Genomic DNA, 24,374 nt, shown 5'->3' with positions numbered 1-24,374 from the left:
AAGGACTTGAAGTTTGGAACAGTGATGTTGCTTGGAGTGGACATGGCGAATGAGGAATACATACACCTAATGGTAGAAGTTGCTCACATCATGTGAGCATGACCATGCAAGGAGAGGTGTTTCACTCATTAGACCAACACTTTGGCACATAAGAACCTGCTGGGCTTTGTGGTGATTTCACCGCCTCAGCTAAGGACCAGGTCATGTGTGTTTTGTATTAATTGTTCAGAGTCCATGAACTGAAACACCAGTGTGTTTTACTGACACATGCACAAGTTGTGCTGGCAGAAGAAATACTTGGCCTGAATTTCCTCTTCCTTACACTTTTGTCAATCAGGAGGATTCCCAGTGCAGTTAGTGATGATGCTTACTATGGTTTAAGTAAAAGCCAAGCTCATTATTGGCAGGATTAAGTATTCCAGGCCACTGTAGATTATTGTATTAAGCAAAAGGTCAAGATTCAGGAGCTCCCCAAATCCAATCCTGGCTAATACAGACAGATTTTGTGAGCCTGTCACTACAGCAAAGCATGCCCATCTGTAAAATGGAAATGACTGTTCTGTTTAGCAAGGGAGATGGCAGTTGGTTATGCTGTTATCAAAATATATAGTATGTGTTATAAATAAATACATGTTAAAAATTCCACTTCTGATCTGTGTGAATGGAAGGGATAAAAGTTGTGTGTGCTTACAACTTGGTCTATTAGGAGATGCTGCGTTAAATATGTTGATGTTAGACCAGTTACTCAGTCTCATGAACTTCAAGTGCCAAAGCTGTATTAGTCAGAAGCGCAGTTCTGCCTGTATACGGACTGGAAGTTGTTCTTGTATTAGGGTGGTACTTGTCTTTGTAGGGTTCAAAGGAACCCAAAGGTACTACAGTGTAAAGGTGCAGGTTCCTTTCCAGAAGTGTTTGCTTTCCTTTTTCATGGTGTCAGCACACCAGTAAAATTGAATGCTGGAGCTGTTAATGTTAAAAACAAGTTTGCTCTGGTAATTAGCAAATCTTCATAAATCATTTCACAAGGTACCTGTTGCCACTGGGTTTTGCTGCTGCCACCCTGGAATGTGGAGGGGTTTTGCTGCTGAAGTTCTCAATGCACTTTTAAACTCTTCAGTGCTCCATGGGAGTTTATTTAGGTGAGTTCAGCTTTCACAATGTTCTTGCTCTCGCTTCCTCCTTCATTTGTTGTCTGTAACAATCAACACTGGAAAGTCTGTCTCTTTGTACATTGACTTCATTGGAGATTTACCTTTCTAACAATAATCCCTAGTTCCATACCATGTTTGCTCAGGCTCTCTTTACCTTTGTCCTTGGATGTACCTGGCATTTGTGAGATAGCTGCAGTGATTTAGTGGTGCATGTTATAACTCTCCTTCATTCTAATGAGTGCTCAAAAGATATCAAAAGAAATTATAATGGTGAAATTTTCACATTTCAAAGAAAGTCTATTTATTATCAAACCCTCTGTTCATTAGTAATGCTTCAGAAGTGGATGAGAAACAGCTGCTTTTCCTGAAGAAGGCATCTTTTACTTGATAAAGAGATCAACTGGATGCCAGTGCAGATATGTTGCTTACACGTTTCCCCTTTGCTGTTCTTAGAGATCTTGTATTTTCTTAGTTACTGTTGAACAATTCCATTTGATTAAATTAGCCTTTGTTGTGTATAGATAATCACTCTAATAGAGTTATCATTCTCTGGGCTGATGTGTCTGTTGGAAGACAGTCTATATTCTGATGGAGATAAACCAGTAGCACTCATAAATTTGTGCAGTTCCAAGTTCCATAACTTACTGAGTTTGATCCAGGGCAGCAGCCAAAACCCTGTACTAAAGTTGTGTGTCTAATCTCATTGCTGTTGGCAACTTGGTATCACCAAAGGGAGTTCTATTGGCTCATCTCTTACTGCATCCTTCTCGCTGGGTAGCGGCAATATGCACACGTGTACACACGTGGTTTATGTGTGTACGTATGTGCATAGAAGCACAGTTGCTTTATTTCCGAAGCACTAGCTTAATGCTCTCAGTGTCGGTTGCAGTCCTTTCTGGAGGTCAGAAAACTGACCTCACATGTGCTGCTGTGATGGGGTCGTTTTTTATCTTTCACATGTTGAAGCGCACGAGTGGATTAATCTGTTGAAAAATGCAAAGCTAAATTGACTCAGTGCAGCAGCTTCATCTGTGGAGCAGCCAATATTGGGTGATGACATTTTCTGGCGAGTGTAACTTTTGAAGTATAGATTGGGCTTGTGAGCACGGTGCTGCTTGGTGAGCTGTTCCTTCTGCAGCACTGGCTGGCTACATCCCTCCTCTTCCTCCATCCCTGCATCTCCCTCTGCAGTCCAGGTACAAAAGCTCTACTTCTTGTTGTAAGTCTACTCCAGTTAAGGTGAACCTCCTCATAACTGCAAACAACCTATGCAGGGGTTTGTTATCATGCTAATGTGCTCATTTTTACATCTTCCCTGTTGTCTCAGCCTGGCCTGCCAGTGGTTGGGTTTGCACCACTGCTCTTTAAACACCACATTTTGGAACCATTTGTATTTACAAGCTGCAATACAGTGCTGTTGTCTTAACATTTTGACTGACCCTAATTGCTGTGACACATGTAACTAATGATGTTTTGTACTTTCAAGGAGTGCACTAAAAAGGTGATGACATATGAGTTACTGAATAAGGTACTGTGCAACTTGCGCTGTAGAGTTTGTGCAGACCTTATGGAGCATAATAAGCAGTTTTCCTGTGCTCGTACTTGCTTCCCATCGGACTGGCCTCTCTCCAGCACTGAAGCTGCACTGCACACTGGAGGCTCAGAGGGAGAGAGCAGCAGAGCCCTAAACGGGTCTCTCAGCTTGCAGAGGCCTAATTTGATTAGGCTTTGATTTGATTCGCATGGTTTGTGGCAAATATGTCACCATGTGTGCATGTGTGTCTGTGCGAAGAAACTGAAAACAGGTGTAATTTAACAAAATGAAAATTTCAGATTGCCCTTTTATTTTTGTTTACTCTTCAACCACAATCTGATTTATGCTCATTGGAGTCTTTGAACTTCAACTCCCTTGAAGAATCTCCAGTCTATCGCTTTTTGATGTTGCTGGAAGGGGCATGTGTGTGCGCGGGTTCATGTGCTCCCGTGCTATGGTGCTCTGGGCAATCTCACTCCAGAGCGCTTCCCTTCCTTTGTTTAACCTATGACCTGTGAAAACAAGAGTTAATCAAAAGTTCTAAGGTAGCTAAGAGGAAGGGGAAGTGTTTGGTTACAAATTAAATATGAGCAAGTCATAAGCCATAAATCTTCAGTAGTGCTACCAGTTGTGCTACTTAAGTTGCATGTGGTACAGAAAGTTTTTGGTTATAAATTTAACCTCCATTTCTTTGGAGGGGTGTTTAGAGCCTGCCTCGAGGATTTGCTTTTTGTAAGAACATCCATATCTCTTTTTTTCCTTTTGACAGAGATTTAGAAACAAGCCGACAACTGTATTTCCTGATTTTAATGTTGGGGGGGGCAGCTGTAACTGGTCACAGTTTGGTCTAATAAAAGCAGGATTGTTTCACTCTGAGTAGTAAACACATGGAATAAGTGATGAAGTAAAAGTATTGAAGTTTTCTAATGTATCCAGGGCTTTCAGGGTGAGAGAGATCCTGAATTCCGTGAAGGAGGGAGGTGAAAATTGACGCGAGATCATCTACACAATTTGCACGATATTGTGGTGGGTTGCAGTTGGAGCTAGATGATCTTGAGGTCCTTTCCAACCCTAACTATTCTATGATTCTATGATTTGTTTTATCTTGTCTTGCACCTCCCTCAAGCAAGAGCTACACAGATTCCTGTATATTGTTCTGTGCTGAGGTCTTCAAATACCCGCTAACTTCTTCACTTCAACGTGGTAAGGCTTCTTTCCTCAAGATGGAAAGGTGTTCTTAAAATGAGAAAAAGAAGTGCTTATGCTGTGATGCTCAATCATTATTTGGAAAACACTGATTAAAAGAAGGTGGAGCTCGTGTTAAACAAAGGATAATAATGAAGTTCAATATATGATACTACAGTGAAGAGAAATGGGAAAGCCAACAAGGAGTGCACCAGGAGAGCAGAAATAGGGCTCTGCCTTCCCTTCTGTTGCGTGGAGGATTTGCTGATGCTTTGATGTTGTGCAAAGAAGAGACTTGATGAGAGTCATAGAAGCTATTTTCTAGGTGCTGAGCTAAAGAGTTAAAATTCAATGTGGATGGAGTATTCTTGGGAATAGAATGTGCAGATTTGTCACGTTTGGTGTGCTCCAGTCTGTAGTGAGGTGAGGTTTGGATGTGAGCAAAGTCGATGAGCAAATGAACATGGGCCGGCAGTGTGCACTCGCAGCCCAGAAAGCCAGCCGTATCCTGGGCTGCATCAGAAGGAGCGTGACCAGCAGGTCGAAAGAGGTGATCCTGCCCCTCTACTCTGCTCTTGTGAGACCTCACCTGGAGCATTGTGTGCAGTTCTGGTGTCTTCAACATAAAAAGGACATGGAACTGTTGGAACAAGTCCAGAGGAGGCCACGAGGATGATCAGGGACTGGAGCACCTCCCGTATGAAGACAGGCTGAGGAAGTTGGGGCTGTTCAGCCTGGAGAAGAGAAGGCTGCGTGGAGACCTCACAGCAGCCTTCCAGTACCTGAAGGGGGCCTATAGGGATGCTGGGGAAGGACTCTTTGTCAGGGACTGCAGTGACAGGACGAGGGGTAACGGGTTCAAACTTAAACAGGGGAGGTTTAGATTGGATCTAAGGAGGAAATTCCTTCCTGTGAGGGTGGTGAGGCACTGGAATGGGTTGCCCAGGGGGGTTGTGAGTGCTCCATCCCTGGCAGTGTTCAAGGCCAGGTTGGATGAAGCCTTGGGTGGGATGGTTTAGGGTGAGGTGTCCCTGCCTATGGCAGGGGGGTTGGAACTGGATGATCTTGAGGTCCTTTCCAACCCTAACTATTCTGTGATTCTATGATTCTAATACAGGTGAGTAAATCTTTGAAGAAAGAACCCAACCTTGTCCCATTGGGTACAGGCACCACGTGTCGCTGGCGGTGCTGGGGACATGGTCTGGGTTAAGGCTTCAAACAAAGTGCAGCGCTGACAAAGCGGAAGCTGCGGTAGCTCACATTTTTTTATTGCTGTTACAATACATTATACACATACATTCTAAACAGAGTAATATTTTATAAGATTCTTATTGTAATTCTATCAATGTAGTTTTCCAGGATGGTCCCTAAGCAATTAAGTAGAACTTTAAATATGCCTTCCTGAAGCAAGGTTTGGTTTCATACCGTCAGGGAGCTTTCGGCTGTCTTGGTTTTCTGTCTTTTCAAACTCCTTTGATAGCTGCCTTGCAGGGATTTGTTTACCAGGTTCTTAATCTCTACTTAGCAGATAGGTTTTGAGAGGATTTCTTGTTACCCTTGTAATGGCTTTTAACTCTGCTGAAGTTTATTTAATGAAACAGAAAGAAAGAAACTTATCTTCTAACTAATCCTTCTTGATTGTTTACAATATAATGCCAAACTTAAATGCTGTTTAAAGTGGTAATTGTCTGTCTGCTCTATTCTAATACATAGTTTGTAAAGATGCTTAGAGCGTATCAATTTAAATGATAATACTGTCATATAACATGAAAAGTTAAGTTGCTTATCAGTATATTTTGATAAGCTACTTACATTTTACAGTAGCATTTGCAGCCTTCAAACAAATGTTAATGATGGAGTGCCATTCACTTTATCTGTCTCATATATAGCTTCTCACTTCATTTATTACTAAAAGCTGTACAGTTAGGAACCATGGGGCACTCAATTCTTTACAGTTGTCAGGATGTAGTCATATTTTATAAAAGCTTTAAATTCTGTCTAACTATATCAAAATAGAATCCATTTGCTTCAGAAAGCATCTGTGATTAAAAGAAGAATCTGTTTGTGCGTCATGCAAACCTGCGTTGCTATTTGCTGCAGCTGAGGGGAGATTCCTCTGGTATTTAACAGGAATTGAAATAAAGAACCATGCTGTGAAAATAGGGCACAAAATCACACCAAAGCAGACTGTAGTGAAAAGCAGCATCTTAGCTCTCTATCTTATTTTATGGAATGAATGTGATTTTTCTGCGTGTTTGTCTTAATTTTGTTTCTCTCTTTCTTGTGTAAGATGAGTGCAAATTTACAAAAGGTAAAGTTTCTATTTGACCTAAGGGCTGGGCTAAGTACGATGATGAAATAGCATTTGACAGCAGTTAAAAACTGAGGTACTGGTTATGCAGTTTAAAAGATTGAGTTGTATCAGATTTACAACTGTGTGTCTATGGTTTGCTGGGCTGTACAGAGCTATTCCACATAGACTTTGGGAGATCGCTATGATTAAAAATGTTCCACCATACATGAACATCAGTGTGCATTTACCTTACAGGCTGAAAACTTCCTTTGGGCTGTTTGTTCTGCGGGGATGAGGAGGAGGGTGAGCTCCTTGTTTATGCTGGGGAGGAGGAAGCACTGAATCTCAGTCCTCAAAGGAAAGGGTCCTTCAAATGGAAGGTCTCATGTGGCTTTCCTAAGAGATGTTTGTGAAGTGCCGTGTTCGGTGAAGGGTGCTGGTAGGATGCATCTACATCATACAAGCCAGCAATGTTGGATTTAATAACTGAGATTTTGCAAATTAAATGTGGGTTTTTCCTTTCTGTTTTCTTTTTAGTTACCTCCCATGGTTTGAAGTCTTCTATAAGCTGCTCAATGTCTTGGCAGATTATTCAGCAAAAGGACAGGTAACGCACTAATCCTTCTTTTCCCTGCTCCGATATCAAATGAGGGAGAGAGGATAAAAACAAGCTGGTTTAAGAAGTGCTTATATCCGAGATGACCATGGGAATTACTAATCTGTACGATGCAGTTACACAGAGGATCATATTCAGCCAAGCTGAAAGGTGGGCAAGTGCCTTTGAAAAATAAATAATTTTTGGGAAAAGGTGAAGTCCAAGACTGTGACTGTGGATCCAGCCCAATTTAGTGGTTTTTCTGCAGTCACCTGTACTGCACATACCTGAACTGTATTTAGCACATCCATGCAGTTCCCATATTGCAGTTTGAACTAAGCCATTAAAATTTGCAGTCATAATTCATGATACAGAGAAATCATATATATGATTGCAGCACCTAGCCTGGTTTCATGTATTTAAAGTATTACAAGTATAATCTTCCAGTTAGGTTGGTGCTTTGATTTACTAGCAATAATATATTAGTAATACTAATAATTTATTAGTAATAATTGTATTTTGCATTTGTTAGAATCGTTCGCATTTAAGGTAGAAGCACTCAGGCTCACATCTTCATCCAAATGGATTATATGCATTTGGCTTTGCCCTAAGCCAGGGAGATGTTACAAAGAAGTTGTGGTGAAAACTGGCTTGCTCTGAGCTTAGTAACTATGTAGTGCATAGGTTGTGACACTGTATGTTGCAGAAATATGTAGAAATACATCTGAGAAAAGAAGTATTCGTAAAAAATCATGTTGTAAAACAGCTTTCAGAGGAAACTTCTCTTCATAGCCTAAGGTATAAATGTATTTCGCATTTTTCTTTACATATGCAAGTTCTCCAAGCCCTCAGTTCCACAAACGTTGCCCTTCTGTCTTGGAGTTCTGCTTGTTACAGCTATGCCTACTTAGTATTCTTCTTATTCTTTTTTTTTTTTTCCCCTTCTTCTTATTTCAGGATAGTCAAAGGAGTGAGCTCCTAGAAACATTTCATAAACTTGCCATCCCTGAGCCAGGAACCTCTGTTCATCTTGGAGTGGTAAGTGGAGTGGGGGAGACACAAAGTGAGGTGTTTAGCTTTCATTACGTATCACAATAGAGGAATGTCAAAAGCAATTCTCCTTTTTGGAACTTGGTACACAGATGTTGTTTTCCTGTGAGGACACAGAGCTGTGAAATTCCACTTTTCACATTTGGGGCCCTCTGTTTCCCTTTCCTTAACCTCAGATATCTTTGAAATGCTGTTCTTTGATTGGAAGAAGATTGTGTATATTCCCCATGGAAATTTCTCACCATATCGTCTGTGACCTGCAAGAGGTCACAGAGCAGGAACATGACATTTATTGCCCACACTTCTGCAGAACTCCCAGATCTTGCAGGTTTGCAAGGGGGACAAAGCTGGAAAGCAAACAGTCGCCTACCTGTCCTAGCAGCATTTTGAGTATTAGCTGTTTATCACATCTTCTGATCCCTTTTCCTCCCCTCAAGAAAAAAAACTCCCACAAAAAAGGACTTACTTAATACTTATATCTTCTAGGAAAATTAAAGAAGACCGAAAGAATAGAAATGTGGGCTTTTATTGATGTGACTGTATTTGGAATTTAGTCTTTTGGGTTTTTTGTCTTAATATTAATTTTTGCAGAACAACATTGTGTTCCAGCCAGTAGTGAAAAACTACTTGAGATGCACATTACTGCAGTTGCCAATTAGTCATTTAGAGTTCACATGGAAACCAGTGGTGTGTGCAGCCACAGTTGTCCCTCTCATTTCCTTTACTCCTTCTAAAGTACTTTTTGGCAACAAGCAGCTTACTCTCATCACTTCACCCTGTAATGTCAGTCGACAGGTAACAGTTGTTTGGCCTCAGTAGGTCACCAGCTGGCAGCAGCAATGTCCCAGTCCTCTGGAGGCAAGCTCTTTTCTGAACAGCATTTCTGTTTAGGGGACAAGCTGTCTCAAAAGGCAATGATCAGTTGGGATATTTCAGGTTTTTCATACGAGTGGTTTCAAGGAATGCTGCTGGTCTCCCCTTGTCTCAGACATTTCATGGGTGATGAAGCAAGAAAGGATATAAAAGAAGCAGCCAAGGGACTGTTCACTGGGGTGTCTTTACACATTTTCTTTTGACTGTTTACAAGCTTGCTTTGGGGTCAGGGTGAGGTTCCTATATGTGATATAGTTGTAGATACTGCTCCTGTATCTTTGCATTGCATCTTTTGAGCTAAAGTGAAACAGTGCTAGATCAAAAAGCAAAAAATTGTGTTTATACATTTAGTGTCTATATTCAGTGTGGCTGTTATAGCCGCTTGCTATTTCGGGTTATAGACTGTTCATGAAGCACTGAAATGTCTGAGATATATATATATATATATACACACATATATATATCTGCACAAGAAAATTGTGCCAGTTGTGGAACTATGCCAGGAATAAACCACCTTCAAAGCTTCAGCAAGGAATTAATCAGTAGCCCTAAGACAAATTATGAAAACCTTAAAAATAATCTAAATTGTATACGGCGCTGATTTACAAAAGCGATTGAGTTGTATTTTCTCTCTTCCTTTCTCAAAGACCTAGCCAAGGATCGTGCAGGTCATGCATGGTCAGATTGGGAACTAGAGTGAACCTGGTCTTTTGGAATGCAGACAGTTAAAAAATGTAGCAGTATCATGGATTATGAGATGTGGTTTTTAAGGCATATAAAAGTGACCTAGAACTCTAATAATATTTTGCAGGTAAGTAGGCATAAAACTTAAAAATTAGGAAGATTTTTTCAGCAAATTTCCATAACTTCACCATTTTCTTGAATGAAATTAGGGATGCTGTAAGTCAGAAAGGGACCTGTGTGCTGATGGTTCCTGTAGTCCATCATGCAAGATGTGGAAAAGATGTCTTGAATTATAGACTGCCTTGGAGTTTCCTTGGCGTATGTCATACATTGTGTGAGTCTGTATTGGTGTCTCTGAAGAACAAAAAAAAGTACTACAACTTTTCAGGAGCATTTGATACTTTCTGTCCTAATGCATTTCATATTGCATGTGTGATCTGAGAATCCAGCTTTGAAACCCATGACAAAGAAGTTATACTGGTATTTGGTAACAAATGTTCTGTCGTTTTTACTTAGCTGAGCAACTGCTATTACTGCTGTTACTAATACCAAGCAATACATTTAGATTGCTTTTGACAATATTGCAATAATAAATATTTGCTCTTCTTTTTAGCACTCTTACTTTACTGTGCCTGACGCCAGAGAGCTTCCCAGTATACCTGAAAATGTGAGTACTCCAGAGGACCATGCACTTTGCCTTTTCTGTTTAATATCAGCAGCAAAAGAGATAACATTTGTTACCTCTCTGGCCTAGTAATAGATTATATTCTGTAAAATACTTCTAGATGTTGAAGCGAACTTGTGTGTTTCAGCGTGCCTCAGATTTCTAGCCAGCTGATAGGTCTGTGGGAAGACAATGTGGCATTTTCTGCTCTTAAATACTCTTTACTATGCTCCTGCTCTGTCTCTTAGCCAAATTTTTATGCCTCTCATCTCTGTTTCCTTTCTCAAATATTTTGCTATCTGCCTTAGCACCATATACCTCAGTTCATGGCATGAAAGAAGGGAAGAAAAGGGAATGACCAAGAGATTTCGTCTCATTTGTGGGTGATTTGTGTAGCAGATTACATTTGGGGCTTTTTATTTCTGTGTTATAACATTGTTGCTAGCTTTTTTTGTGTTGTAGACTTTCATACTGACATGTATCCTGTCACCAAATTTAATAGATGTGCTCTTTCTTCTCAGGTACTTAATTTTGTAGAAACATGATACATTAGGAGTAATTCAAGAGTCAAATCCTGTCCTAATCCACACATGAAGTTACTTGTTTATAGGGTTTATGTTTTATGCTCATTTCTTTTATGCGAATCTGCTCAAACTTTAGCAAGTTTTATTTGATAAGCCTCAAATCACCTGGAGAGCAAGGAAGGAAGTTTATTTCCATTTTATGGGCTGGCGAATTGGAAGGCAGAGAGTAATGAGCTAGTAATGGTAAGAAACAAGTGGCAGGGATTAAAAGTAGATTGTCTGCCTTGGTCCTGCTTTAACTGATATGGAACAACTTAATAACACAGTACGTAGTAAAGGCTTCAGGAAGTATAGCTGTATTTATGCACCGTTGGTTATGTCTGCTGGTGATGTTCGCTTTATATTCGAAGGTATGAGTCAGCTTCCCAAAACATTTGAGCAGGAGACATGATGAATGTTCATGAATCAAAGGCTGTTATAAAAGCAGAGGCCTTGGGCCAGAAGGAGTTGGAAACCCTTTGAAAGCTGAACACTCAGCCTTCATGGGTGGGAGGGAGTGCCATGTGATGCTAAAAAGCATCCTCTTTGAATCATTGAGTGGTGCTGATGTGCCTCAGAGGGGCTGTGACTGTTTCCTGGGTATCCTGTGCAGCGGTGTCCCTGCCAAGGGTGCACTCAGCAGTGTCTGGGGGGAACCAGGGCACCTCCGGGGACAGAAGGGGAAAAACATTTCAGTTAACAAATACATGTGCCCCTGTACTTATATACATATACACACACATATACCTAAAGTTAAAAAGCTAGGTCTCATTGTAAGAAAGAAAAATATTAAAAATCAGATCCATTGATCTAATTGTTGCTGCAGTTGACTTCTATGTCTCAGGCATTTTGCGTGCTTATGTTTTTCCTGATGAGTTATGTGTAATTTCTTATGTGTATTTTATCTGCCTGTTAATGCAACTTTCATGTAGAATTGGAGCATAGTAGGGAATACTACAAGGACGTTAAATGAGCATAAATCTTCATGGATTTTAATCAGTTGGCCTCATTTATTCAAAATTCTACATATCTTATCAGTAATTACATTTAAAACCCATATTAGCAAAAGTTTTAGTAGTGCCAAACTTTGAAGTTGTATGTGATGATTAATGGAGGGCTGCACAGAAGTCTATTTGGAATGTTAACAAACTTTATTATCTGACTTTGTGTCAGATCAATATGTTTAATGAGTCACAAAAGCATTTAGCGTGGACACTTTCATGTAGCAGTTAAGCATTGACTTTTCCTAAAGATTTAAGTTACATGAAAGATTTGTAAATGTTTTGTGACTTCAGAATTAAACGTGGGTGCATTGCAGGAAATACAGTGCAAGACTGTAACTTCCCTGGTAGTATCTGTAGTGTTTCAGATGCCAGGCAAGTTACCAGTCTGAAATGATGATGTGTTCTTGGTGTGATGTTCAGGTGTATTTCTGTATCACTGAGTCCTGTATTTCAAAATGCCTGATTTTTCACTCATCTATTATAACCCATGTCTTTTGCTACCTGTTTTTGTTAAGCCCTTTCCCTTTTATTTCTATATTTACACCATTTGATATAGTGTATTGTCAATATTTTGTTCTTTGAAACAACATCATGGCATTATAGAAGTGTTAGCTGCACAGCAAATCACCTACCCCGTGCTAGATTTTGATTGTGATGTTTGAAAGAACACAAGCTTCTAAATAAGATGAGAGATTTCCAAAGGAGAATGGAGAAGGAAACCTGACTCAATTCTGTTGACTTGTTCTAAGAGGGAATTTGCTAAAGTCTTCTACATGAAGCTGTTTGAGAGCAGACTGAAATAAGTGAGCTATAATCCATGTTTGGGCTTCACTCTTTGCAGAGAGGGCTCATTGGCTTGTTCTTTCAGTGAGAAATTCATTAGATGATGGAGAAAGAAAAGTACATGATACTTTTTTCCTATCTCAAAAGTCAGTGTGCATGTTTGTTTACTAGTATTAGATAGCAGATGATCAAATAGATGATCGATCTAGGAATGAACTTTTAGAGGAAGGAGCATAAGGGAATTTCGTAGCGCTCTCACTGAGTTTTGGGAGGAGTGGGGATACCTGTTCCCAATTTTATTTTGAAAATCCCACTTTTACTCCCCCAGGAACAGCTTAAATCCTGGGAAACAAAATACCCAACAGTTATACTGCAAATTGGAACGCTTTCATTTGTATTTATTTAACTCATTCATGGTTTTGTCACTTATGAGACGTATCTTTCAAAATACATGTGTAAGTCCCAATTCCATCTTCAAAGATGACAGCTTTCTTATAAATAAAACTTCGAGCTAACACGTGAATTTCCTCAGTATCAATACATTACCATACAGCCCACATGCTTCACAGGTGTCACTGGCAAATTTCTGAGAGCAGAGAAGACTAAATCCTTACAAATCTTTCCATCTGAAGGTACATCTCTGTGTCAAAGCCAGTATTTCACCAGACTAAACTTGATGAAAGAATAATTGCAAACGACGTCCCTGGGTCTGTTTTCCTCTCACTAGTGGATACTGTTGCCTTACAACCATGTCCATGCACACTCACATCTACATCTCCAGGCAGAGCACGGGGATTATGTGCTCCTTTGCCATGCCTCTGATCTGAGCGGCACCAAAAGGTGCTTGTGCTATATGAATTCTTTTAATTCACACTATTTGCAGTGATTGTGTCGTCATGCACCAGTGTTTTGGCGTCGTGGAAAGATGGGTGAGAGGGGGAAGAAGAGCCACAGAGAAGACAGCTTATGTTTAGACAAAAATATCATGCTAATCAGCACAGATGGGATGAGAAATACAGAAAAAGTACATGATAGTTTAATAGGTTTTTGGCAAAATATGTTGGCTTCTAATTCCCCCCCCCGTTCTTTGAATATACCTGTCTGTGGCTCCAGCTTTCTAGTAACAAAGACCTGACTGATTGCTTTGTATTAACATGTTTGAAGCTAACCACAATGAGCTTAGTTTTTCTCTATCTACACAGTGCTACAGAAGTCTTCCAAATACAATGCTTAATTTTTCTTTAGTTCTTTGTGTTTGGATGGCAAGCTGTGGAACATATTTTTGCACAGTATGAAGCATCTTGGCAGACTTCTCAGGCCAAGTATTGGTGGTTTTAGAGTTATCTTTGGATCTGTCAAAAGTGCTAATAGGCTTTGTTGAGCTTCTTTAAGTTTCTAAATCCTATTTGCTTTTTGCTTTTCTGCACTTTTTTATTTAACGATGATTAAGATTGCACTTGAATTCATGACTAATCTAATTTTGCTCTCCCATGTGCTTTTTGTATAAGACTGTCTTTAGCATACAACAGCCCTTACATATCTGTAAGAGGCTATTTGGAAATGAATTAATGAATTCCCTATTTCTGCATTTTGGACATTTCATAGAATCATAGAATAGTTAGGGTTGGAAAGGACCTCAAGATCATCTAGTTCCAACCCCCTGCCATGGGCAGGGACACCTCACACTAAACCATCCCACCCAAGGCTTCATCCAACCTGGCCTTGAACAACGCCAGGGATGGAGCACTCACAACCTCCCTGGACAGCCCATTCCAGTGTCTCACCGCCCTAACAGGAAAGAATTTCCTCCTTAGATCCAATATAAACTTCCCCTGTTTAAGTTTTAACCCATTACCCCTTGTCCTGTCACTGCAGTCCCTGACAAAGAGTCCCTCCCCAGCATCCCTATAGGCCCCCTTCAGATACTCTCCTCCACCACCACCCCTTGTTTGTTCCTTTAATTCTCTGTTTTAAGAAGTGAAAATATCTTCTACACACAAACCTCCCTTTTTTGTAGTACATTTTGATCAAGTTACCTACATTGTGACTTTCTAGTTTTGTTAATAAAGATCTTAGGAGCACATTCTGCTGTTTATTAGAAAACAGTTTAAATATTTAGTAAATGATGGATTATTCATAACACTGCAGCATATGCACAGGGCAGTTACATTGGTATTGAGGGATGTTGTTGGCTGATGGGGTGATGTGGGGAACAAACTGGCTCTTGTGCAGTTTGCTTGGGTTTTTTTCCTTGAATATCAGTTATTTACAGTATTTTTTACATTGGTGCTTTTCAACATTTGGAGCAGCAAAACCATGGAAGGAACTTGTGTTGTCTCTAGGCAGTGTATATGTAACATTTCAGCACTGTTACCTGTTTGTGTCTTGATCTTTCTGTACTTTAAGGGCAGATTGCAAATGTGTGTTGCTTGCAGTATTCTACTGCTGTTAATTTTCTTCTGTATAAACCTACTGATCACTGAAGTAAATTTGGGTGTTTGAATCCTGCCTCTTCACCAGAGGTGGGCATCCACGAATTTTGTCTCCTTCCTCATTTCCCCAGCCCCAAGGAAGTGCTTTCTTGTCTTCCAAGGGGAAACCTGTGTCTGCGTGCATGAGATCAGGAGCTCATACAACCTCTGTAACTGTTTGTAAATTGCCTCTTAAATGCCCCTATGTATTTCTAGTCATCAGCATTGCTGTAACATAGACTGAGCTTACCTTTGAATTTGTCATATTAGAATTGTCCTCTTAAGAGAGCTGGGTTTATTGTTGCGATATGAAATGGGGTTTTTTTTGGTACCTAATCAGTCAACTTTAAAGTTACCATAGAAGAGACAGAACATGTTTTTCTCAGAGAAGTGTCTTATATATTAAGAAGCTGTATGTGAAACATCATCAATTTTATTATGCCAGGACCTAGCTCCCCAAAAGTTAGGGGAAGGATACTGCAGTTAAAAAGTACTCTGACATAAGGTGACATGCTGCTTGCTTTTGTTAAGCCACATAGTGGATGTAGCATAATAGGAGGATGAAATCTGGTGATGGTTGTTTTTTTGTTTTTTTTTTTGTGAAAGACACTTGTTTTTTGAATTTTTGTAAAAATTCACTTTGTAAAATGAATCAAAAATTATTCTTTCTCTTCCCAGAGAAATCTGACAGAGTATTTTGTAGCAGTTGATGTCAACAACATGCTGCACCTCTATGCCAGTATGCTGTATGAACGCCGCATCCTCATTTGTTGTAGTAAGCTGAGCACTGTAAGTAAAACGCAGAATAATTTCTTCTGTTCACAGTATTTCTTTATAATGACAGTCATATACAAGATACGATCTGATGATCTCCAGGTTCCCCTTCCAGTCTCAGCTATGTAACTTCAACTCAATTCTGTGGTTTTGTGTGCTGATTTTACATAACCTCTGATAGCTTCTAGTGATCAAATGAAAAATGGTCTTTTGGATGCAGGAATTCTTGGGGTGTTTAGTACATAAAGATACAAACATTTATGGTGAAGTGACGTCCCTTTGTCAGAATTCACTTGTCAGGAAAAAAATGGATAAATCATGATACTGTCAACTGAATGTTCCAGTGACCTTCTCTGGATGGACTAAAATACATTGACAGTTCACATTTTTGCAGTTTTGTCCGATAAGGTGTAGCCTTAATGCTACTTAGGCTCCATCAAGTGTCTGAGAGATGAAAGCTGCTGAATACTCTAGAGTCCTCTCCTCTGAAAATGGCTGGACATCAAAACAAGCACGCAGCTTGATTCAGTTCAAAGTTTTGTGTTATGCATTTCAAGGTTTATCCGTCAATAAGATTGTGATTTACTTTATAAAAGAAAGTGTTTGGTTTTCATTCTGTTTGCTCTGTAAATGGCTATTGATTGCTTTCCTTTATGAATGAGGAGCGTAAGATGGTTTAACTAATTTTGCTTTCTAGTGCTACGGACTAAGTACTTGAGTGGTCCTTTCTAAAATGCAAGCTTCCATTTCCATTCTGTATGGATTTAACTAGTCTCTTACTGCATGACCATAACCCACTTTATTTTGAGACTAAAACAGCTTCATGGAATTCTAATTACTATGGAAGTCTGAAATCATGTGCATAAAATTGTGTATGGATGGTCTGTTGATACAGGGCAGAGAAATGAAAGAGAGTAGGACTTCTACTTAATCTCAGAATAACTATTACAACATTGTTTTGAAAGGTAAGTGAAGCCAGGAGAGTTAGAATAATCTAAGGAACCTGTTAATAATTGTTAGCAGTTTACAATCAATCCCACATTTAACTGAAAAAATGTAAGTATTATAAAGTTTAATAGCACAGAAAACTTGTAAAATCTTAACTTTTCTATCTACCAGGTGTTCTGTGTCCTTCCTACTAAAATAAGGGAAAATACATCCACTCCTGGTAATGGAATAAAAGGAGAAAGGGAAGTGTTTATTTCGGAAACCTAAAGAATGAAAAGAAGAGTAAATTATCAGAGAGGGGGCAAGAAGAGAATGGCCACCCAAAGCATTTCAGAATTGGTGTGGTTGGTTGGTTTAATCTCTCCCTTTGTGACAGAGCCTGGGAAGAAGAATTACTTACCTGTCACTTTGCCTTCCTTAATGAGCCATTTCGCAAGTAGGGTTGTGTTTTCTTCCCTATCTTTGTGCTATTTCTCTTCCTTTTGCCTCTGTCCAAGATAAAAGCATGTCGGGTTCTTCGGTAGGGAGGGGTATTCATACTGTGTGTTCTTATCTTACAACTTTATATATAAACTGCTCCAAGATTGGAGTGACAGTGTAAGACAGGTTTGAAGTGTTGGGCCGGAGCCAGCGATTCCTTCCCTGCGCGCTCCGCTCTGCATGTTCCAGCAGTAGGAACAAGCTGCATTATTTTATTTCAAACTGTGCTCAGCGGAAGCCAAGACCTTGTAACTGGAAACGTACCAAGCTGAGAATTCTCAAAGTAAAGTGAGGGTGGGGTGGTGCTGAGGGGGATTGGTTTCTTTGTTTATAGATTTTTAACTAAAAAGTGGAAGGGACCTATTTGTGGTTAATTCCAGTTAACTTGGAGATATGCGGCATACTTCATACTTAAGGCTTGAATTTAGTATCAGGTAAGAAAGATAATGAAATAGTCCTGGATAAGAAAGTCTTTCATAATAGAATAAGTTCTGTGTTATAATACATCATATCAAATTTTAGTTTGGAATCTCCTTAATGTAGTTAAATTGAATGAGATGTAGTGGTAACTGAATGAGGCTGTGTTTGTCAGCTATTTTATAAACCACATGTACTGAACCTGTGGAAGAATTATTGCTCTTTTCTTGCATTTTTTCTCTTTTTTTCCTACAAAGGGAATCTCAGATAATTTCTCAGGATGTTAAAGCTATTATTCCTGTTAAATTTCTTTGTGTTTCCTGTGATCTCCTCAAGAAAAGCCAGATACGAACCAAAATGCCTAAAACCCTTGTGCTTTGCAAAAGAGCACCTGCTGGTGGGAGCATGCTGTTGCAAAAATGAAACAAGCTTTCCTTGTGTCCAGTATTCCCTCTTCCATGGGAATCCGCTCCTGCTGCCTTGCTGGAACAAGCTCACCCAGTCCTTCTTCTACAACAGCCTTACAACTACTGTTGTAAATGTACAAGCTCTTCCTTCCCAAGAGCTCTGTCTCTATCCTTAAAACTTGCCAGTTAAGTCTGGACTTTCATACACAGCCTTTACAACAGCCCTGCTTTCATGGCTTAATTGTTGTATAGCTCAGTCTTAAGCTTTCTACTTTGTTTTTAGCTCTGAGTAGTACAGAGAAATTATCTTACAAGCACGCCAGAGGTGGCATATGTTTACCAGTATATGCTGCACATCTGTAGCCATGTACTGCACCTGTGCATCAGGAGAGAGAAACGTGCACTGGAAAGAGGCCTGCTGTAGTTCAACATCATTTTGTAACTTTTATATGTGTGCCAAAATCCTATTGATTTCATTTGCTCAAACAAGGCTTTAGAGTATTAAATATAGAACTACAAAACGTGCATTAGTGAATCAGTGTCTTTCTTGCATAGCTATCTTTTTACATTCTCTAGCAACAGCTGCAGGAAGCTGAGGCAGTGGAACTAATCTTATTTCCAAGTGCTGGATTCCTATAGTTTTGACAGTTGGGCATTTCTCAGGCTGCCTTATTATTAAGTGCTTGGTTTCTGTATGGCAATCACTAATCAGGTGAGGTCTCCAGCAAATACGCTATTTCTTTTTTATGAGCCCTTATCTTGGCAGAGTTGAAGGACAGTGCTGGTGCTTACCCATGGTAGTATGTTATTTGAATTCATGCCAGATAGCAAGGTGGGAGTACATCTCAAAAATAAGTGACAGGTTCTGCTCAGATGTCTGCAGTGTTGAGCATTATGTCTGTTTAATCTTTTCTTGCTGAGTTTTAAAACCAATGTGAGGGGGGCTTGGAAGGGGCCTCCTTGGATTAGCGAGTTCAGTCCTCTACGGCAGCAACCATGTTAGATAATAATGCCAGGAAATAATCCATTTGATCCTGACAGAGCAAGTTTGAAGTAAGAATTAAATGTACACATGATATTTTTTCCATCTTTTTTTGGTTTGGAGAACAGAAACAGCAAACATGAATGATTTAGGAATATAGAGGAAAAAACTACAGTGGGAAAGCAGGCCCTTTTTTCTGCTGCGTATTTTGGAGCTAGGCTCTGGCTTTCATCTAATCTGTGAGAGAGGAACATCTGCTCCAGTAGGAATAATATAATGCTAACTTGAAATATAATGGGATAGGGATAAATCTTTAGTCTTTCATGAGTCAAAAATACAGAATAAATTCAGGATTTCTTAGCTTCTAACTTTTAATTAGTTTCCCAATATATTACAATTTCCGTTCCCTATGGACCCTAAAATTATGTTCACCTGCTAATAAAGGCCTTTCTTATTGAGAAAGACTGAACAGATACTTGCTGTATCTCGCCATGGTTGTGATCACGCTGCAGAGGAGCTCAGTAATCCTCCCCAAAAAGATCCCTGTTCCTTGGTGCGTTCTCATTGCTTATCCAGATCTCTATTGTTCAGAGGCTTAAAAATAATACATATAATATGTGCCTGTCTTCCCTCTTCTTGCCTAATGACCTGCATTTTACTCTGAAAAACAGGTTCTGTTACTTACAGAAACTGCACTGGAATTACATAAAGGCTTTGGCATTGAACATAAGCCAGACTGCATCCAGGGTTGTAGCTGATTTTCCCTGACGAGACTGTGTTAGCTCTTGTAGACCACTTTCTTACCAGTCGTGGGGTCCCATGATGGGGTATATAACTCACTGGTCTGTCTTAATGGAAATCAATAATAATGAGGATCTTCTGTTTTTTTTAAGGTTACACCACATCTAACTGAATTAGGATTAATGTCACAATTTGTCTTTCTGTTGTCTTTCATCTCACACAACTTCAGCCACCACAGGACCTCAGTCCATTAGAATTTGTCTTTCTGGTACTTGTAAGCAGTGTTCTCCCTGCTTTCTACAGTCCAGACAAGCATTACATGCTTGATTTCATCCTACCTTCAAATAACTGGTAGCCTTTTGCTGAGTATTGTTTTCAAAATGTGTCTCACAAGCGAAACACATTGCACTGCTTGGGCTGGGTATCATTTGAGATTAAAAGACACTCTAAACTGCAACATATTGTCAGGGTGGATGTGATTGCCTGTCACCTCTTAGTCTTTTCCTTGTATGTGTCTATTTGTATGAGTGTTCTTATTTATTTATTTATTTTCTCTTCCCAAGTGTGTGTGTGTGTTTGATACCCTTTTTGTATAGTATTTTGACTGTAGCTTTTGCTGAGAGATCCTTATTGAGGATTACCACGTTCTCCATTATAATATCCTTAGTGAGTGTAATAAATATCCTGCTTAGCTTCTTTTCCAAATTATTAATTACAGCTTGAAATAGGATTGAGAGATGTAATTTCCTCCAGTGCTCTGTGAGGATTCTCCCCACGGCTCAACTGGCAGACTTGTGGTTGCTATTTGTGATCTTTTTCATTCAGTACCTGCCAGTATCAGAACTGTTCTGAAAGAGTTTTTAATAATATAACCGAGAAATTCAGTGGGTCAATTGATTTGGTGAAGGGCAATTACATAAAAATCCCTTTTAAACAATAACATGTTAATCTCTGGGTTTGGTATGATATGTTCTTAAGAAACATGTCACATTTTTACAGATTTGTAATAATCTCAATGCAGTTTTATGTTATTTAATGGACAGTTACTACCAGGACTGGGGGCATTTGCCTTTAGTATTTTTAGTCCCCTTTGTGTTTTCATTTCCATGTTTCTGTTGCTTTATAGAACACTGGGTGTTCTTTTCAGGTCTTGGTTGTTGAATGAATCATGTTCTCAGCTGTTTACAGAATCAGTCCAATGACAACCACCATAAACCAGTCGTGCTTCACCCACCAGTACCCCTTTTTCTTTATTAAGAGTGCTGTATATTTTCAATAAAGCATGTTGAAATGAAAGCAGAATTGATTTTTTACTGATTTTAACTTTACCTTTCTAGGCTTGGTTTTTGTCTTATTTTTGATCCTGTTTCAATGTGTTTTTCAGTTAACTGCCTGCATTCATGGGTCTGCAGCTATGCTCTACCCGATGTTCTGGCAGCATGTTTACATTCCTGTTCTGCCCCCACATCTATTGGACTACTGTTGGTAAGGCTATATATATGTATGTATATATATTATATAGATGTATATATATCAGTCAAATTCACAGCACTTTTAACATTTCTGTATAGTAAGTCTGAAGTCCTCTTATGATGCAACTGTTACTCTAAAAATATATGGGCATATTAAGGAAGCAACCAACCTAGTAAGTAACAAAATGTATTTTTATGGCAAGATATAATTGTCTATCAGTATGTTGAAATACTCTAATATGTGTGGTTACTCTGGAATGCTGCAACACAGATATTGTGTAATTAAAACTTGTTTTCAGCTTAGCTGTATTAAATGTTGAAATCTGAATTAAGACTCTAACAGTAGAGGACACAGTGGAGAAGAAGTAGCATTGCTTTAGGCTTCTTAGAGCAGTTACGCTTCCAAGCCCTGTTAGGGAAATAATGGAGTTGTTGCCTGGGCATGCAGGGAGGGAACTGGTAAGGCCAAAGCTTGACTGGATTTAAACTCAAGGATGTAAAGGGTAACAAGAATCAAAGTGAAAGGGAGGCACCAGTCAAACATGGACCTGCTGCTGCATGGTCACGTAGGCAAGTGATGAAGGAGGGAAGGAAGGGAGAAGGCTGAGGGACTTGGTTCCTTTGTCTCCACTGGCAGGTCTGCTACTTCCCCACTTAGGTCTCCACACAGCAGGAACATTGATGCAAGTGTCTTGCTTAGTGCACTTTTGGGAAGGGTTTGGAAACAGAGAAGCAGCCTCCCTCTGCCCCCTGGCATCTTAAACAGTCCTCAGAAAGAAAAACAAACTTAAACTTACTGTGTCGTTTAAAGTGTGGCTTGGTTGGCTGGTTTTTTAATAACCACCTCCAACCAGTGTGGAGGTTGGCTGGTTTTTTAATAGTGATAGTGTTCTGTGTGACGTTTTCTCTGCCTTTAAACAGGATTAAGGCAGCAGCCGGGATAAGCAGCATTTTTAAGTGAAGTGCTAGGAACGGAAACATGTAGATTTAAAGGAGGCTTGCTCCTCTGCAGATGATTTAAATGTTAAATATGTGCCTATGTCGAGGATACAGGGAACGGAATCTAAAAACTGTTATCTCCTGTAGAAATGAACCTTCAATTTACTGGGTGAGCAGGAAGGGCAGGCTCTAGTCATTTGCACTGCCAGCAGGTGCCCTTTCTCTGCATAATGGGCTTCGCATGTGTAATTAACACATGAAGGCTGCTGCTGCCAGCTTTTTCTTCAGGTACATGCTGCTAGGAGTTTTCAGGACAAGGATGTGGACCACAAGAGGCTTTTACGCTGGGTTTGAAGATTAGGTATTCATCGACTTTCTGACAAAGGCACCTTAAAAGGGGCTAAGTCCAGATCCCGCAGTTGGGAGCAGAAGTGTGCAAAAAGCAAAACACTTGGGCAGTGTACCCAAGGAAATAAAGACACATGTCATTGAGCTCTACTGAATGATTTCTTTCATGGCATAACACCCTGTCCATATAACGAATGAGCCAGCTAGTGTGTGAAAAATATGATTTAAAAATGCAGAATTATTAGGCAGATTGTAAATGCATGCTCACAAATACAACTGGTTGCCTTAGCCAGCTATGAACTTTAATTGGAGAGGTAGCTACACACACTATAATTGTTTGAATAAGCTAATTTAGCAACAATTTATGTGCCATAAATATATTTCTCAAAATAGAGTCCATCTATTTTGTAACCATGTGAACTTGGAGACGTCATTTTTGCCAGGGAGCACTGAGCAATCAGCTCCGAGCTCTCCTCTTTAAGGCAGGATTATTGCAGTGTCTGCCTCTTAAGGGAAATGACCTGAGATTATTTAAAATAGAAGAGTTTAGTTTAATTTTAGTTATCGCCTGGTTATTTCTCTTGCACATGTGACATAAGGATTTTAAAGAGCTGAAATGGAAACAAAACTTAAAGGGAGAATTCTTCAGTTCTTATGAATACAAAATAGCACGTTCATTCAGTTGACTGTGTCCATTTATTGACTGTGCTGTGTGATGCTTCTGAATCTTCTCCTGCCCTTTTGACAATCACAGAAGGGTGCACAGACTGCATTGCTCATCATCTTTGAAAGTTTTGAAACAGGTCTATTCCACTTGTGAGTATTTGCTTTTAATCGTTTGAGTGGCACTGGAAACTTGTCATACAAAGGAAACTTCTAAGGTCCCGACTGATCCACTGACAGCTTCACGGTTGTGAAGCTTGAGATTTGATATAATTCCCAGGGAGGAAAAGGGGACACAACCACCACTGGATCTTTCCAGAGATACAAAAAGGTAGAATAGCTCCCTTTGCAGAGAGTCAACAGATACAGTAACTAACTCTCCTGCCACTTGATGATCCTTTTGGCCAACATCATGTAAGGGAGACATCAGGCTAGGTGAGGAGAGTTCCCTTTAGCTGTCAAGAGAGGTGTGTCAAAAGCCTGCATCTTCAAAATGTTTGTTCTCAATACGCTTGCTCTTTGTACTAAGGAGGCTGAGTTAGTACTAGTGGTGGACTACCATGGACATGAATGACTTCAGTCGTCTGAACCCTGTCATTTGCATTCACTGAGGGCAGGAGTGGATGGGAAGCAAGGGGAAGAGGGCTATCCTTTACTGTTATTTTTTAATTAGGTACCCTTCTTTGGTATATTTCCAGCCCTGGGAAAGAATTTCAGTGGAGAAGACTGGAAATTGATGGGAATCCTACCATTAGATCATTAGATTTCACACCTTAAGGCCCAATTGCTTGTTCCTTTGGATGCAGCACTGCTGGTTGGGTTGGATTTCTGTTTAGTTGGGTTTTCTGGGGGGTTTGTTGGTTGTTTTTTTAAAGTACATGCCAGCAGGTGCCCAAAGTACTGGTTAATGATATACTGCACCAAGCATCACCACCAGCCGAGCGCATATGACTACTTAAATTTGGCCAGATCTTGTCCATCTATTTTGTTGTTGGAAATGTAAACATTTCTTGATGTGAAAGAAACAGCCTATTAATTTTCCTCACTTTTTCTTCCAGTTTGTTTTTCACATAGCATAAAAACACTCCCACTGTGTCTGTTTTCTTCCTTTTTGCTCTTGGTGTCTGTGTTTAAAATCAACCTGTAAGAAAAGCCTGTCTTTGCTGATTGGTAGCACAGCTTAGTGTGTTCTCTAAGTCCCAGAGCATTGTCACTCAGGTTATTCTGTGAGCTTTTACCAGAAGCAACAGTATATTTTCTAGGGTGATTAAACCAGGCTTTTAAATTAGATGGACTGCTTAGCAGCCAGCATTAATATATTCTGAGAGCCACCTTCTTAAAGCACCCTGGCAC

At 39.7% G+C, this 24,374-nt stretch overlaps 1 protein-coding gene across 9 annotated transcripts in view; it reads left to right on the top strand.

Moving 5' to 3' along the window:
* DENND1A (DENN domain containing 1A) overlaps window positions 1–24,374 on the top strand; it is a 192,089-nt gene that overhangs the window by 76,873 nt on the left and 90,842 nt on the right. For all 9 annotated transcript variants that reach the window (XM_065695816.1, XM_065695810.1, XM_065695809.1 and 6 more), the window contains exons 6-10: window positions 6,701–6,770; window positions 7,716–7,796; window positions 9,979–10,032; window positions 15,529–15,639; window positions 20,984–21,084. In XM_065695816.1, coding sequence (XP_065551888.1) covers window positions 6,701–6,770; window positions 7,716–7,796; window positions 9,979–10,032; window positions 15,529–15,639; window positions 20,984–21,084 — 417 coding nt within the window. The remainder of the gene's footprint in view (window positions 1–6,700; window positions 6,771–7,715; window positions 7,797–9,978; window positions 10,033–15,528; window positions 15,640–20,983; window positions 21,085–24,374) is intronic.

This window comes from Lathamus discolor, chromosome 15 (genome assembly GCF_037157495.1).
Source record: "Lathamus discolor isolate bLatDis1 chromosome 15, bLatDis1.hap1, whole genome shotgun sequence".
In the NCBI taxonomy this organism is placed as follows: Eukaryota; Metazoa; Chordata; class Aves; order Psittaciformes; family Psittacidae; genus Lathamus; species Lathamus discolor.
The sequence above is the reverse complement of the archived record's forward strand: the minus strand, read 5'-3'. Positions and strand labels throughout refer to the sequence as shown.